Consider the following 12,257-nt stretch of genomic DNA (forward strand, 5'->3'; position numbering starts at 1 on the left):
TACTTTAAATATTTTTAGTTTTCTATCAAAATGTTCTTGTGTGATAACAATGTTCTTGTGTGAAAGTGTTTGTAGTAAAAGCTGTTTTGCACAGAAATTCATTGCAGTCGGCTTTGTTTTTGATGTTTATTTGAGTAGGTATTGTATGAATAACATAAGTCAACGTAGCTTTACACACACACACACACAAACACACATTTTGTACTAAAGGTAAATCCAAAATAGTGATGTCACTGTCTAAGCAGAGGGATTTGTGCAACCCTATGGAATATAGTCCACACATGACAAATGAGGTAATAATCAATATTTCAGAATAATTCAAACTCAGATATTGGTGTGTGATATCTGAGTTTTAATTATTTTGCCACAAATCTCACCTCATCATTCCTCCCAGTGATTATTTCCAGGATAAACTGAGATGCCCCCAAGCTGGCTTCTTAAAACTGACTAAATATTTAAAAAGAGCCAAAAGAGCCGTTCTTTTGAACGGCTCTTTGAAAGGAACGGATCGCGAAGATCCGGATCCCCTCAAAGAGCCATAAATCCCATCACTATCACTTTTACGCGAAGGTGCAATACAGCGTTAAGAAAGACAACATGTTCTATGAAAATGAAACATTCCTCAAATTATTACAGTAACATTTATTGTAACATAGTTAAAGTTATCAGTAAAATATAGACTATAAATTAAATTATCAAAGGGTCAGTAATGTTCACACGATATGTTGTGACGGTAAGACAAACCGGGTATCCCTCGCTAATCATCCATCCCGTTGTGCCACTTGTGCCGCTTCTTGACATGGGTTTAACGACTTATAAAAATTATATAATACACTTTAATATTAATGGCAAGGTACTTTACAATTAGAATTGATTGGCAAGCAGCTGCAGTTACTTCTGTTTAATGCGGTATTGATTGCAATTGGTTTATGTTTTTAATAAAAAGCAACCTATCTACAATGAACAGAGAGAGAGAGAGAGAGAGAGAGAGAGAGAGAGAGAGTTAGATACAAAATATGCTGGGGAAGCAACGTAAAAAAGGGCACCAAGCCTCTCGTCAGAGGAACTTGAAGTGTTGCTGGACCTTGCCACCAGGTAAGATATCACACCCCTATGGTCCACTATAACCTGCACATTTATGGCCGCGTCTTCCTTTCGCGATAAGTAGCCTACGCCTGATCATTCACTGATGGATGGGCTTCAGGGCTTAAGGCAGAATTCCGCCGCATTAGTCTGGCCAGCGCAGGTCTGGGAAGGTCCAGCTGCTCCACAATGAGTTGTCTTGGGAGGGGATTTTTTTTAATATAGCCACGTCAGGCAAAATGTCAAAAGGGCTTAAGTTTTGCCGAATAAAAAAACTGACATGGACTAAACGGCTCCGAGTCCGAATCCGTCTTTGATTCAATACAAGAACACGTTGGATCGCTGCCATAGTTGGTCGCTTACTGGACACCACCATGCTTACCCATTTAAAGATCTTAGCCATTTAGAGCCAAATTGTTTACCAGATTTTAATTATCAAAAAAATGATTGCCAATTCCCTTTAATTACATTACGAAAAAGCCTAGGCTAATTACCACCTTATTAGTTCTGTAACCACATAAAGTCAACTTCATAAATAGGCCTGTATCCATTGCGAACATAATTTATTATGAGTCTTAAAAAATAACAGAAAATCATTGTTGAGCCACAAAATTGTCAACATACCATAGTTTGACTTGTACTTCGCTGCGCTGGTTTCTAAAGACTGTTGTACAGTAGCGTCATGAGCTCAAATAACGCTAAGAGAGAGCTACGAATGGTCCAGACCAACCTTACGAAAGTATGACTTACAGAAGATATACTTAGCGTACGAACGTTTCGGGAACCGTGCCATAAGGTTAAGAGAGAGGTTAAGGAATAGGTTAAGAGCTACTTAGCGATAAGAACGTTTTGGGGAACCGGGCCCAGAACGTTCACACTGCACGCAGTAAAAAGATGAGAACAGGAAAGGTTATAAATAGAAAGGTGCGAAAAGATTTAATATCTTGCGCGTGAGCACAGAGAGAGTTGTGAGTGCACAGGACACAGGTTGAGCGAGAGGAGACACGTTGTAAGGCAGCATATATCTGATCCTTATACAGCATATATCTGATCCTTATACATGATCTGAGCATGCCCATCTGGTTTTGTTAACAGAGCAAAGGAAATCTGCGTGTGAGTCAGTGATGCGCAGGTTGAACCAAAATGAGCGGGTGCCCGCGGTCGCCCGCGGTCGTTCGCGGTTGCCCGCGCTTATGAGTCATCCAAAAATATTTTTAATGATATTCGGGTCGCGATCGGTCGGGTCCTAGTACTAGACACATTTTTGAAATACATAGGCCTACACTTTATTGGCTGAATAACTGGCATGAAGATGACGCATGAGCTCAGTCTGCACGTAGAGATAGAGGCGGCAAAGAAGACTGCATGTGGAGCAACGTCGCTGTTTTTGGTAAAACATGATTTTGACAACTACATTAAGTTTTGTTTTACAGAAAACTCTTTTTAAAAGATTTTCGTTTTGTATAAATTGTATCTTAATTTTGATCAATGTTTTATCAATCAGTTGCCCGTATTTAATAAATAAGAAGCAAATATATAGCCTAGCAGACAATGTAATAAGGCGCCGGCAGGATCACTTGCTTTGCATGTGAACTAAACTCAGCGTGTGCCTCAGATTTGAGAAATATAGGCTATATATTACAGACAGCTTGAAATGTCTTCTTTTAAACGAAAATATTCAAACCAAAATAAATGGGCTACTCTCTGATGATGTAATCCATATGAAATGTGCATTTCTCTCTGGCGTTCATGGCGAGTCTGCATTGTCAACTTCATCTTTGCAGCAACACAGAAAACACCAGTTTATTACTAAACAATAAAATGACTCCTTGCATATTTTCGAACCAGCAGGCCATTCTGGGTTGAGCGAGACCCCACGGAATGAGTGAGCGGATCGGGATATTCAGAAACGCGCTTTACGCTCACGAGCTCGGATCGGAACAAACCCGAGCCTCAATGTCTGCTGAACCTGCAGAAATATACAAATAGACATTAGAAATTATAATATATTAAGTGTTTTTTTTTTTTTTTGCCTAGTTAGTTTTGCCTACGTTCCTATGGCCCAATGACGCTACGATGAGCATTTACTGCTTTTTAAAAATGCGGGTCAGGAAGCGGGTCGGGTACAATATTTTATTTTTATTTTTTTGCGGTCCGAGTTGCGGGCGGGTTAGTTGAAAAAGATGGTCGGGTTATTAATACATTGACCCGCGCATCACTGGTGCGAGTGGATAGATTCGCGCTTGCGCATTATTTTAATGTGCTTTCGCGTTACAATTATGCGCTCTCGTTGCTGCTTCTGAACTGCGTACACATAACTTACTGTATACGCACTGCAGATTGAGTACGTGTGACCCTTGGGCAATAGGTTTTTTTTGTCCATATCGCACAGCCCTACTGTAAATCCAAAGGATACTTTGATTTTTACTTATATATGCTAGGGTATAAATACGGTGTGTGTGATGTAAATATCGCCATCACCACAGTAAAATCGAAACAAAAATCGCAACATGGTTTAGTATGATTATCAAAATGAAAAGGCTATGATTTAATTACAAAGCACTCCAGCTGGTGGTGACAACTGCTCAACGGATCACCAGCACCCAGCTAACTACCACTGAGAACATTTATCACAAGCACTGCCTGGGCAGGGCAAGGAACATCAACAAGGATGCCTCTCACCCTAACCAAGTTACTTTCAAGTTTTCCCTTCTCTTTGGAATCTTACAAGCTCTTGGTGCATACAGAAGATCTTTAAAGTTGCAAAGACTAAAGTCTCAAACCCAAAAAGATATTCTTTATAAAAGTTCAGACTCGTCCACACCTTCCTAAAACGGCTTTTTGGAACGGCTTTCAAAAGAGGACACAATTAGAAATCAGTGGTTAAGTTGTATTTACAACACTGTTCCAGAACAGTTTAACCCTAATATTCAGATGTGTGCAGCACATTTTATGGAGGACTGTTTCTTGATCCTGGTAGAGAAGACTACAATGCTGGCTGTTCTGTTTCACAGTCTGTAGGTACATATAAATATGTAAAGGATTCGCAATAGATGATTCAAACGCGGGTTTTGAGCAGTGTGTACTGTATAGTAGTGCTTGTTGTTTGTCGTTTCTCCGAAACACAAATGCAGATATAGTTTTATGTTTATGCAGCATGATGCAACGCAACGTGTAAAAACACAGTATAAGTCATTATAATCCGTAATTATGTCCTCACTGGATGCAACAAATGCCTCGTTTGTAATGGGCTTTATTGTTATTGTCTTGTCACGCCGGTGTTCTGACCAGAACACACATCACAGTATGGCAAGGGGCGTAACATTTTCTTTACACACTTTGAGGCATTTGGCCAATCACAACGCACAGAAAATAATGTGTTTGTTTTTTTAAACCGCAAAAACACATTTCATTACATCAAATAAGCAAAAACAATATATTTTTAGCAACATCATATGACTCCGTTAAATACAAATGAGCTGCTGCTCCCCACCCCCTTTTCCAGAATAGGACTGTGCCTTTACAGTTTGTATCTCAGATATTCTGCTAAAAAAAACATCTGTTTGGTTTTGATTATCATGTCTTTCACATTGAAATCATGAATTTTAAACCCTATTAGTTTAAACTACTGATACAGGGTTTTCTAAGCTCACGCATCCGAATCTCAGCCTTAAAAATGTTTGCACTATTAACTAGTTTGTCCACAAGATAGCAATACTGGCAGGGCCTTTGTTTTATAGTATTTTATGAGTATAACATCATCTTTATTGGTTATAAGTTTTGGAGAGAAATAACGCGGATAATGGACAAACTTTGCTGGCATTAGTGGAAGTGCATTAGCATGGTTCAAATCATACTTATCTGACTGCCATCAGTTTGTAGCAGTGAATGAAGAGGTATCATACCGATCACAAGTGCATTATGGAGTACCTCAAGGCTCAGTACTGTGCATATGCAGCATTGTGATTTCAACCTCCATTTATTCAGATCATTTTCAAAATATTACTGTTATTGTGTCATGAAATGTAATTTGAAAAGTATTTCAGGTTTAAAACTCAAATCTGCTGTTTATTTACAAAGACGGCGCCTATTTAAAAATGTGTTTCGCCGATCTCGTAGATGGTGAGCTCCACGCGATCAGCGGGAGCTCAGTGTTCATGTATCCACTGAGAGCAGTCTCAACTCGGCTAGTCCTTCTGACATTTGCCGCTGGCTCTGATGTCTCTTTAGTGGTTAAACATAAAATATAATTCGTTTTGGGTAAATATAACAGATAATCTTTGGTCTGTATTTAATTTATCTATATGTTAAAATGAAAATTAAAAAAGGCAATTGATATAATATTTTGTTTCATAATGGCTGTATATATACACATTTCCCTGAACTAAATACATTTCTGCAGCTATTATGTTCAAATGAAAACAAAAGGAGGCAGCGGTATTTGATAACCTATTTCGTTTTATTGTATATACAGTGATGAAAATTGCAGTAGCCATGGTCAGCTGACTGATGTTATCAAGTACACTGCTGTTTGCAGAATTACCGGTTTAGCGTCGGCGCGACATGACACTCCCGAGTCGAACTTGCAAAGTCCAAACTACCGAGGATGCAAGTCCGAAATTTTCGTGTACTTTTTGTATTGAGAAACGCGCACAGACCTAAGTCACCAGACTAATCTTCACGTACTTTAGACCGCGGTGGAAACGCAGAAAGCAACAGGTCTGGCGGGGGAAAATAATTCCTGGGGAAAAGTTCCTGGTACAATTGTTCCGGGTAATTTTGGTGGAAACGCGACATAACAGAATGCATATTCAATATAAAAACTGGATGACAAGTAATTTCTTACTGCTAAATACTGAAAAAACAGAGGTGTTAATTATCGGACCTAAAACCTCCACGTCATATTCTAGAACACTGTTTAAGACTCGATGGCTCTGTCAATTCTTCGTCATCAGTTAGGAAACTAGGTGTGCAATTTGATAGTATTCTTTCCATCGAAAGCCACATCCCTTACGAAAAATAACCATGGTTTTATTATAGTAAAACTGTAGTAACCCATGGTTTTTTGGCGTGTTTACTACCATTTGTATAACCAAAGATTTACTACTAATACCATGGTTAAACCATGGTTAATATAGCAAAACCATGGTTAATTTGTGGTTACCATGGTTTAACTATAGTAACCATGGTTTTTTGGTTTTATTTGTAGTAAAACCATGGTTAATTTTCGTAAGTTATATCAATCATATAAAACTGCATTTTTCCATCTAAAAAATATATCTAAATTACGACCAATTTGTCGTAGTTTAAGTTTATCCATCATCAATTTCAAATGCAATTTCAAAGTTCTGTCAACACTGCACTGGCTCCCAATTAAACATCATATGGATTTTAAAATCTTGCTTACTACTTATAAAGCCCTAAATGGTTTAGCACCTATTTGAACGAGCTCTTACAACATTATTATCCTCCACATCTGCTGAGTTCCCAAAACTCTGGCAATTTGATAATACCTAGAAATTTATTTAACACCAAAACTCTGGAATAACCTACCTCACATTGTTCAGGAGGCAGCCACACTCGGTCAGTTTAAATTGGGATTAAAGACCTATCTTTTTATCCTGGCTTACACATAAAACACTAACACATTTCTAATATTCATATCCGTTAAAAGATTTTTATGCTGCATTAATTAGAACAACCGGAACCGGGAACCCTTCCCATAACACACAATGTACTTGTTGCATCTTTGCTACTATTAGTCAATTTCAAATTCCGAGGTCACTGCAGTCACTCGGATCCAGTATGTATCCAGCCCAGATGGTGGATCAGCATCTAGAGATTACCTCAATAGCCCTGACTGTCAGCGGAGACCAGGATGCACCCCAGAGACAGATACACAGTAAAGACCTTGTCTCCTAGACGGCCACCGGGGACAAGACCACAGGAAACAGATGATTCTTCTGACTTTGCTGCAGCCTGGAATTGAACTGCTGGTTTTGTCTGGCCAGAGGAGACCTGGCCCTCAGACTGAGCCTGGTTTCTCCCAAAGCACTATATAAATAAATGTGACTTGAAAAATAAAGGTGACAAGAATGATTCGCATTCATACATAAAGTAACTGTTTGCATAAAAACCAATTATACTTGGGGCTTAACAACATCATGAACATTCAATAGATTCTAGCATATAGAAATGTATAACTTTTAGTTATCAAAAACTCCATGAAAACTCTTTGAAGGATGCAAGGTTTTTTTACAGTGCCTGCCACAGTAAAGACTGTAAGTCTGTCGCTGAGCCCCATTTTCACCAGTGTTAAATTCAATATTACATCTTACCTGATAATAGTCTATATATGGGTATGTGTCTAAACCACTCAGAAATAGAAACTCAGTATTTTCAGTATTGTGATTCGTCACAATGGCATATTGGATGATGCCTTAAGGTTTAACTGACAGAGTGGATAACTGTATGTGGCAGCTGCAGCGCTTAACACTGTTTGGAGAGGATTAGAGGCATACACACAGACTGCATTCATGCAATTAAACAGTTGACACAACACAACTGACAGGATACAACACGGTACTGTATTGTTTTCTAAAAAAATGTTTTGACAATCTGTCTTAAATGCAGCACTCATGGTGTGAGGTTTTAAAAAACAGCAAGGCACAAAGTTGAAAAACAGCCAGGCACAAAGCAACGGTGTCTGATACACTGACCAACAACTTTCATTTCATTCATTCATTCATTCATTCATTCATTGATTCATTCATTCATTTCAATGACTAATACATTGAATATGTCACTAAACTGATTATTGCTTCAGCAGTGAAAATGTCTTCTGGTAGCATTCCACGCCTATGAGATGTGCACATGGAAGCACCTGATGGATATGAACAACACAAGTTTGCATTCCACTGCTCCACATTTTTGGTTTCCTTGCATGCCTTTGAATTACAAAACTTGTTTAATTTATAAACTAAACTTTATTCATGATTTGCCTCAGTACAGTTTGTTTGAGGTAGGCAAATTCTATCCACCTCTGGCATGCAATGAATGAAGGCTTGTCCAGTAGACGCAGCAAAAAGCAAAGAGACTGTATTGCACACAGTGCAGTTTTATCCACGTTTAGAAGTACCATCCTTGGTGTATCAAATTCAACACCCCTTGCTCAAGTGTTTGATGATGTAAAGCAATTGGACTGTTTACAATTTCACAGCCCTATTTAGACTCTAAAATTGTTTGGCAAAACGTGTGTTGCTTGATTTAGCTGCTAAACCTGGCATACCCATGTGCTCCACTTTTAATATCTTGGAAAGGACACATCTGAACTGCAGACTAGAGTGATCCCCCTGGTCTGGCAAACCTCATACTTGGAAAAGTACTGTTCCCCTTTTTGTCCTGATTAAAAATAAAAATCTACAGTCTACATCAAGAGTATCTGTCTAAAAAGGATATGTATTCCCTCTCCCTCATCACTTTTCTAATACAGTATGACCATTTTTGCTTGCAGATGATCAAATTTTAAATGTGGCGTCTTGTGCCAGGGTTGATGTCAATAACGCAAGAGCTTTATGTATGTCTTACATCCTAATTGATGTAAAATCTAAAGCAAAACATTTTAAGCTGTAAAAATCATATGAAATAATTTTCTCATATGAACTTAATTTTACGGTGCAACCTCTGGTCCACCTGCTTTCACTAACCGTGTAAAAGCAGATATCACATTTTAATAGTAATATTGGCTGAACTATTTCTTTAAGCAGCAAGCTATTCGATTTATATTTAGTAATAGCTGTCCTGTGAATCACAAAAGCTTCAAATTGAGGAACAGATCTTCTATGGTTCCGTAAAAATATTTTCAGCTCCATAAAAAGTAATTCCTGTTAAATAGTTGTCCAGATTTACTGTAAAACCCAACAGTAAAATTAACTAAATTAAATGAGTTATTTCACTTAAACATAACTGAAAGTTCAATGAACTTAATAGAAAAAACTAATATAGTAACTAATTATATTAAGCTGAACTTCTTCTGAACAGTTCTCAAGATTAGGAGTTAATATGTTCTTACAATCTAATTAAATTACCCCATCTTGTGTGTTCAGTAACTTTTATTTTGTGTTCCTATTGTTTCTGTGTTCCCTTCCTGTCTTTAGTTCCTGGTTTGCCTCTTTGCTCCCTTCATCTGATGTGTTTGTTAGTATAGCGACCTGATTAGTTTCCATAGTAATGCTATAGCTCCACAATCTCCTTGTTAGCCCCTTGTATTATATACCTGTGTTTTCCTTGTTTTTCTGTCAGTGCTTTGTTCTGCTGTCTACTTGCTCCATGTTCCTTGTATCCTTATGTTTATTGTTTGTCTTGTTAATGTACATTAATAATAAACCTTTTGCACATGGCTCCATCTCATGACTTGAGGTCCTCAAATCAACATTAATATCAGCACTGGTGATGAGTTAATATTAATACTAGACAACTAAATGATCAAAAATGGTATATGTTCTGAAGTTAGACAATGTTATAACTCCCCAAAGTGCTTTGGGGATTGTATTTATTGAATGGTAAGGTTACCTACACCTGACATGGTTTGTAGGAAATGAGAGATTGGTTTCCTCCATCAGGGCATAGACAAAGTTCACAACAGACATTCTCACAGATGGGGGCAGGAATTTGCTTCCTGTTCAGCACGAAATAGACTTCAGGACACCCCATTAGGGAGAGATCTGGAGTGCTGGTAACACTAACACAGCACTTTCTGCCTCCAGTACTTGGCCTGAGTATCTTTAATATCATTTCCAGATATATGAGACAATAGGATAAATTTTCCATCGAAGAGGCTGCTGTGAATTACAGACAAAACTGATGAATAAGGTTCAGGTAGATGATCTGGAAAAATCATTTAATTCTAAATCATTAAATCTACAAGAATTCTTACTGTGATGCAATTCACATAATGTGTTACATCTTAGATTCTGTGAGTATATTACTTTATTATTTTATCTGAATATTTCATGCTTTTATTCTATTCCACGGCTCTCCGCAATACTTGATTGCAACTGATCAATCAGACATTCTGTGCTCAGGTATTTGGAATAGTGCCTATAAAATTACTTTTAAAAATAATGGTTCTTTATTGGGCTCTATGGTTCTATACCATTCATGGAACCACAAAAGTTTCTTTCTAGTGGAAAAAAGATTTTTCAGTGTTTAATGTTGAATGTTACTAAAATGTTCTTCATACTAAGGAAATAAAAAGCTACAAAAACCGCAAGTGGAAGACTACAAGAAAAAGGTAAAACCTGAGGATTTGTGGCCACTGCCTGCTTTGATCCTAAGGGTCTGGGCCCAATTATAGCTTTCGGTGCTGGACACTGGGATGTACTGTATCATTTACAAGCATTGACACGACCATCTGTCAAAGCAGCCAAGACCTTCTAAGCATGTCCATGTGTTCATATCAGGTCCTTGTATTTTCTACCCCCTACAGACATCAAAGTCTGTCTGATCCATAGTCATCTCTCATGTAATTGTTTCCTTTTTTCAAAAACTGTTCTCTGTAGTAAACAACATTATTATTCCAAAAAGCGAGTGCACGTAACATGTTATCCTCAAACGTGTCCAAATAGCAAGTGACTAACTACCTGTTTGTAAATTAGCAGGTCAATGGAAGAAATTAATTCTGTTCGACCAATATTTGTGTGCCAGAAAAGCCTTTAGATTTTTTTTTTATTTGAAGTTTATTGAATGGATCCATGGGATATTCTTACACATAGTAGTTGTTTAAAGCAAAATGTGTCCTCCTGTGAGAGCTGCTCTTCGTTCTGTGCTGTCTGCTCTCAGTAAATGTGGTTTGGCAAAATGTGTTGACTGTAATAGTAGCTTTACTAGAGCTTGTGCTGAGTGTGGACTGGCAAAAACATGCTGGCACTTCAGGTCTGAATTGCTCCAGTGGTAGTGAATAGGCTATAAGGGTGAACAATTCATTTTGTTATTCTTTTTCTAATCTTTTGATAAAAATGTACTTTTTGTGAACCTATACAAAACTCTTGAAGAGCCAAGTTTAGCTTTATTAAAATTTCTTTGCTTAGTTTAGAGGAAGGGGTAGGTTTAAGACTAAATTTAGGTTTAAAATCAACACAGAAGTGTAATAACATTGCAATATAATTATATGTAGGTCTTGTAAGTTTAAGTTCAATTAAACAGTATATATGCAGAAAAAGGTAATTGTATCAAATGCTTATGTATAGTATACACATAGTAGTAAAAGAAACCTAATGTAAAATTGGTTAGTAAGTAAAGCTTAAATTGGTAGTCCTTAAATATGTCATAAATAGGTCAATCATTTAGAGCCACAGTAAATGTGAATATTGACACTTACCAGAGCACAGAGGAGATCTACGGCCTCTAAAACCAGTTCCTGGTGGCCAATGCGGGCAATACCCAGTTCCTCAAGGTCCTGATGGGAGATCTTCAGTAGCTGTTCTCCATTAATCTTCTCTCTCTCAAAGTTGTGCACATACTGTTGTAGGCTCTCATCCAGACCTTCACATGAAAAGAGGAATGAAAATAAATGCATATATTATATTGGGCAAGGATGCATTAAATTGATATAAAGTGACATAATGTTTAAAAAGAGTTCTATTCCAAATAAATGCTGAAAAAGTCTGGAAAACATTACATGACTTTTAAAATCTGAAAAGATTTTTTTTTAAATGTTTCTTGATCAGCATATCAGCATATTAGAATGATTTCTGAAGAATCATGTGACACTGAAGACTGGAGTAATGATGCTGAAAATGCAGCTTTGCACCACAGGAATAAATTACATTTGAAAACAATCAAATTGTAAATTGTAAAATTTCATATTACCGTATTTTTGATCAAATAAATGCATTTTGGTGAGTATAATAAGTCTTTTTATTAAAAACATTAAAAAAAATCTTCCCAACCCTAAACTTTTGAACAGCAGTATACATAAGATAAATACAAACGGTAAGATATGTAGGGAAAAAGCAGTATGATTTTTTTAAAACTGTGCTTCTTTTCTTGACACTGCAACAGGTGTGTAGAGAGTTTCCAGACCCCATCATCATGTTGTTTTCACCTGCCTGAGTGTGTATGTGTGTCAAGCTGTTTAAACAATTGACAGGTTTTTTTTTTTTTGCAAGGGTCAA

At 37.3% G+C, this 12,257-nt stretch overlaps 1 protein-coding gene across 3 annotated transcripts in view; it reads right to left on the bottom strand.

Annotated features, from left to right (window-relative positions):
- Positions 1 to 12,257, bottom strand: part of LOC132113052 (connector enhancer of kinase suppressor of ras 3-like) — an 84,744-nt gene that overhangs the window by 41,909 nt on the left and 30,578 nt on the right. For all 3 annotated transcript variants that reach the window (XM_059520853.1, XM_059520852.1, XM_059520854.1), the window contains exon 2: positions 11,462 to 11,625. In XM_059520853.1, coding sequence (XP_059376836.1) covers positions 11,462 to 11,625 — 164 coding nt within the window. The remainder of the gene's footprint in view (positions 1 to 11,461; positions 11,626 to 12,257) is intronic.

This window comes from Carassius carassius, chromosome 32 (genome assembly GCF_963082965.1).
Source record: "Carassius carassius chromosome 32, fCarCar2.1, whole genome shotgun sequence".
NCBI classification, from domain to species: domain Eukaryota; kingdom Metazoa; phylum Chordata; class Actinopteri; order Cypriniformes; family Cyprinidae; genus Carassius; species Carassius carassius.